The 5,217-nt window shown below is 41.5% G+C and overlaps 1 protein-coding gene across 1 annotated transcript; it reads left to right on the forward strand.

The window, feature by feature from the left end:
- Nucleotides 1-892: 892 nt before the first annotated feature.
- On the forward strand, nt 893-5,217 carry LOC116264806 (uncharacterized). Its single transcript, XM_031645215.1, has 2 exons — nt 893-3,647; nt 4,542-5,217. Exons 1-2 carry the CDS (start codon nt 1,608-1,610, stop codon nt 4,995-4,997), a joined length of 2,496 nt encoding a protein of 831 aa, XP_031501075.1. The 5' UTR covers nt 893-1,607; the 3' UTR covers nt 4,998-5,217.

A 5,217-nucleotide genomic window follows, 5' to 3' on the forward strand; every position in this document is an offset into this window, starting at 1 on the left:
ATATGAAGATGTAGACACTTTTAGAGAGAGAGATTGTATGGTGGAGATTATTCAAGGTAGACTAAATTGTATTAACAAATTATGTATACTTTTTATATAATTTTCCTGTTGAAATCGCAATTTATGTCATACTTACCAATATTTAATTAACAAAAAATAAGCTTACCAACCTGTTTGAGATACCATAAAGAAAATTCTTAATTGTGTTTTTAACAACACGAAAAATTTAGGTGCATTTTTGTCTTGTTTTCAAATTCATAAATGCATTGTCTTTTTTGTCAAAAAGAAAATAGCAAAAAAGGCGAGTCAAAAGGCCTTCATGATTAAAAAAAGCATGTCAACCAAAAAAAAAAAAAGAAGAAGATTGAGATTTCTGCTCATAAGCAAACGTAATCCGAATCTGTCAGAGCTGGACGTTGAAAAGCCTTCAAGATAAAGAAAGTTTTGGAGTTGAAAGCAGGAGACTTCGCCTTAAAATAGGTGCAATAAGGAGCACGTTTGACTGCCATGGGGTGTTTGATAAGTTCTGAGTCGGATATATTTTAAATAGATGTGAAAATTATAAATAAATTAATTAAAAAGTTGAAAAAATCTTTAAACATTTAAAAAATTGTTTAAACTAATTTGTAGCGCTCTAAAATCGGCCACCAGAACGAATTAGTTCGCCACCGATTCGATCAGAATCGGCCGAGTCAGTCCGAGTCTGGTAATACTGTTTCGCTCACCCTTGCGGCTAGAGATCTATGTGAAACTAGCGTTCTGCGTCTCGTTCTAACCCCCTGCTTCAAACACGTGACGGGCGTCTCGAGAAAATGAGTCTCAAGATGCTATGTCCTGAGACGGCCAGTCATGAGACAATTTTCACCGCCATTCAAACATGCCCTTGGAGATGACTGCCCCTTAACTGTCATCATCTTGTGTATAAACAAAACGTCTCCACGTTTTGGCTCATAAATTTTTAGAGAGGACAACCACTTTGACTGCCTTTGCACTCGTCATGTCCTCACCTTAACGTGCCCCACAGGTTCACCTTGCAAACGACGTCCCACCAAGACCATCATCCCTGTAAGAAATCGCAAACTCTAATGAATGTCAGCCACACAATCATGGATCTTCAACCTTTGCCATGGCACGCATAGAAGGCAATTGCAGGGAAAGAAGAAAAGCCATATGCAAGATATGGGTACCAGTGCCGCCTACCAACCGCGCCTCTTCTTCCAGCTCAGAATGACCTTTCGCCTTCTGGTTGTCTTTTTCCACAGCTAGTTGTGCAAATTTGATGTCCAGGAACTAGCTGGCTTGTCGGCAGTTTCATTAACAGATCACTGTGAGTTTCAAATCAACTTGCTACACGCTAAAGTCTTCGTAGCCAAGACAAACAACTTCAAGCTGAAGGAAAAGCTCTTATCATGAATGTTTTTTCCCTTGGGACATTCGAATGCCAGGAGCCAGAGGGTGGGTGTCTGCAGCAGAAGCAGTGAATCAAGGGAAGCCTGAGGTGAGGATTGCATTCAGAAAAGAAAAAATCCTGCAGAAAGAAAGTTACGAGCCAGAAGATTCAGCGTTTTGAAGGTGAACAATTCTAGCTTTTCAGATCCTGGAGGTACATGGAGCTTGCTAGTCCAACACCGCGAAATGAGCAGATTGGTAAGCAGATAACAGCAAGCTCAGAGAAAAGCCATGGTTCGATGTTTGAGCCTCAGACAGAACCGGAGAAGGAAACTGGACGGATGCCTACCAGCAGAAGCTTAATACAACCGAGGGATCAAGAAGCACCAGAAAAGAAGCTCACGCTTTTTGCCCTCCGGCTAGCTTTGCTTGAGAAAGCAGCCAGTGGAATTGGTGCTCTCGGTTTTATCTGGGCAACCGTCGTCCTTCTTGGTGGCTTCGCAATCAAACTGGAGAGAGTTGATTTCTGGTTTGTCACCGCCATTCTCTTAGTTGAAGGAAGCAGGATTTATAGCCGAAGCCATGAGCTCGAATGGCAGCGCCAGAGTACATCCATTTCTGATGTAGCAAGGAGTAGTTCGCGGGCATTAGTATACGGTTCTGGTCGCCTGGTTCACATGATCAAGGCTCTCCACCGACCAATCACTTCTAATCTACCATATTTTGATCGGCAGCGAAAAGTCGCCTCCTCTGCACCAGCAGAGCCGCCTCCTGACGATCAAACGCAAATTAAGCCTAGGACATGGACGACATCTGAAGTCCCTCTGCTACCATATGCAGGTTGGGTTTTTGTGTCAAAAAACATCAGCAAACTTCTCTACTGGCTTCAGCTAGCTGCGGCTGTTGCATGTGTAGTACTTTCATTATTAAGACTATGCAGACAAGATTATGGCAGTACAGACACCCGAGAAGTCCAAAACAGGGCGTCTGCATTGAACATATTCTACAGCCTTGCACTAGCAGAAGCGTCCGTGTTTCTGATGGAAAGAGTCTACTGGGAATGGAAGGTAAGCTTCAGGAAATTCCTTGAGCAAGTTAACGAGCAGTGTGGTTTTGGAGACTCTGGAATTGCTTGGATCCGTCGATTTTTCTATGATGCATACTCAAAATGCGTGGAGGGGAGCGTCTTTGATGGCCTGAAAATGGATTTACTGACCTTTGCTTCAGAGCTGCTGCTGTCAAATTCCGTTGAAGAGCAGTTAACAGGTGCCCGCATGCTTGTCAAATTCACAGAAAATGATCGGTTCTCCGCTGATGCCTTTCGAAGGATTGGTACATCAATGCCAGCTATGGAGCGGCTTGTTGAGATGTTGAGCTGGAGGAACCACAGAGAGCAGGAAATCAGGAAGTCGGCAGCCCAAATAGTGTCAAAGATCACTGGTAAAAAGCGGAATTCGCTACGTGTTGCAGGAATTCCTGGTGCCTTGGAGTCCATATCATCACTACTACACATAAAGAATGCCAGACTTTCAGATGACGGGATCCTGCAGAAAGGGATAATTATGGATGAAGGGGACCATGAATTCCGTCTTCAAGGCTTGCATATTTTGAAAAAACTTGCCAACGATCATGACAACTGTGGAAAGATTGGTACAACTAGAGGCTTGCTAACGAACATCATCAATTCTACACATGCTGAAGAAGGGATGTTTAATTTTGGGAGTCCTTCACAAATAATGATAGTGGAGCAATCTCTGAAACTAGTCAAGAAACTGGTAGCAACAACAGGCAGCACCGGAGAAGTTCTGCGGCGGGAGACTTCAAATATCGTCTTCACAATTGGAAATTTGAGGGCTATTCTCAAATATGGGAAGAAACATGACAATCTTCAGTCATTGGCAATGGATATTTTAGCAAATATGGCTCTGGATAAGGGCGCAAGAGAAAAAATAGGAAGAACCGGGGGGATGCTAAACCTACTGTTTGGTATCTTTTTCTTCGAGGAAAATGCAGTTCAGAATGTTGATGTCACTCAGAAGCTGAGCGACAATGCAGGAGAAGCCTTGGTAATGCTGACACTGGAAAGTCCACAAAACTGTGAGAGGATGATACAGCTGGGATCTGTTGGTAAACTGGTTGGCTGTCTTGAGAATACCGCATTGCGCAAAAATTCAGCCAGACTTTTGCGAAATCTGTGTGCATATGCAGGACCAGATTTGCAACATAAGCTTGCTGGAATCGCCGAAGCTACAAAAGTTGTAAGTTCAATTCTCTTTGATATTTTGAATTCGCTTGTCCGTTTGTTGCTTGTAGTCGATGTTTGCAGCAATAGGTACCATGGTTCTCCGTCAGTTATTTTTCTCTGCTCCAAGCAGTAGGACTACACGTGGCAGGAAATCCCAATTAAATTGTTTATAAACTACCACACTCTGATACATTGGCAAAGAACACCTCCACATTGGATATATCCCACTTTCGTAATCAATTTAAAAAAATTTCTACTCTGAGTTTCTTTACAGTCATGAAAACTAACAGGCATGGAGATTCCTTTAACACGAGTTTGGCATTGAAAGAACTTTGTAATGTTAGCAATCAAAAACTAGTAGCTGTTGAATGATTGCCAGAACTTTCTTTCATTAGTTGGGAGGTTATCATTAATCTGCTTAGAAGTTCATTTTATCCTTTCTTTTTCTCCCTTTTCTGACAGATCTAGAGCCCCTCTGCTGAAATTTTCAGCCACTGCATCGTTGATGGTTACTGCTGCTTCCAGGAAAAACCATTTCCAAGTGGTTAACTAAATCAGAATTAAAACTTTGAATAGTGTAGATTAGATATAAGAGTAAAACCTATTTACGAGTTGGAATCACATGAATATCCTGTTCTCTACTAAACAAATCATAAAGACCACATCAGGAAGGAAAGGACATTTTTCAAGTAAATCAGCATTTTCTCCCAATCTTTCTCTTTTATTTCTGATATAAGGTTCATATAACGTACACAAGCTAATGAACCTTAAAATGTCATTTTACTGCTTGGACAACCAAATATATCCTGGAGAAAATCGTAGACAGATAATCTTTGATCTGTGTTTTTTTTTTTTTTTCTCCTCATGAATCAAAACTTATGTTCTTATCTCTTTCTAAATGTCTAAGGTATTGAAGGACATAATGTCAGAAGAAGAGAAATGTTTAGAAGTTGCGATCGGACTGGCTGCCCAAGTGCTCAGGTTCACAAATGCTTCGGAGTTTCACGATGCACTTGCATGGGCAGGAACAGAGATGTCAGAACTAGCAGCAAAATTAGTGCAAATTTTACGAAACGACCCAAATCCCTCAGTCAAGGTACCAAGGATGAGAAGGTTCGTGGTAGAGCTGGTGATAACAATGATGCAGGTGGAGACGCAAAGCAGAGAACTGTTCAAGAAGCTTGAATTGGAGAAAGAGCTCAAATGTGTTCTAGAGACCACTTCAGAACTTGAATGCTTCAACGTTTTCTCAGGCAGTGTAGGCCTGAGCCCACATACCACTACTCTTCACTCACTTGTAGATACGGCACACGAACTGCTGAACAATGTCTCATCTCACAATACCGCAGAATCAGGATGGTAAAGGAGGTGTATTTATTTGCAGAGACAAACAAGAAATTCGATTTGTTATGCAGCCGAGGAATTCAAGTTACCTTGTCTTTCAATATGCAAAGTACTTGTTACAAATTAGAACTCAATCAGTTTGTGTAGAGGGGCTTGAGTATTTTTTTACCTGAACAAATAAATGATTGAACAAACACATCATCTTATGATGGCAATGCCACACATCATTCTTCTTTCTA

This window comes from Nymphaea colorata, chromosome 11 (genome assembly GCF_008831285.2).
Source record: "Nymphaea colorata isolate Beijing-Zhang1983 chromosome 11, ASM883128v2, whole genome shotgun sequence".
Classification (NCBI taxonomy): domain Eukaryota; kingdom Viridiplantae; phylum Streptophyta; class Magnoliopsida; order Nymphaeales; family Nymphaeaceae; genus Nymphaea; species Nymphaea colorata.

Excerpts from the sequence above, each read along its gene's own strand:
- LOC116264806 (XM_031645215.1), top strand. The coding sequence starts at position 1,608 with ATGGAGCTTGCTAGTCCAACACCGCGAAATGAGCAGATTGGTAAGCAG. Across the intron at positions 3,648-4,541 it reads TCGCCGAAGCTACAAAAGTT|GTATTGAAGGACATAATGTC; the intron begins GTAAGTTCAATT and ends TAAATGTCTAAG.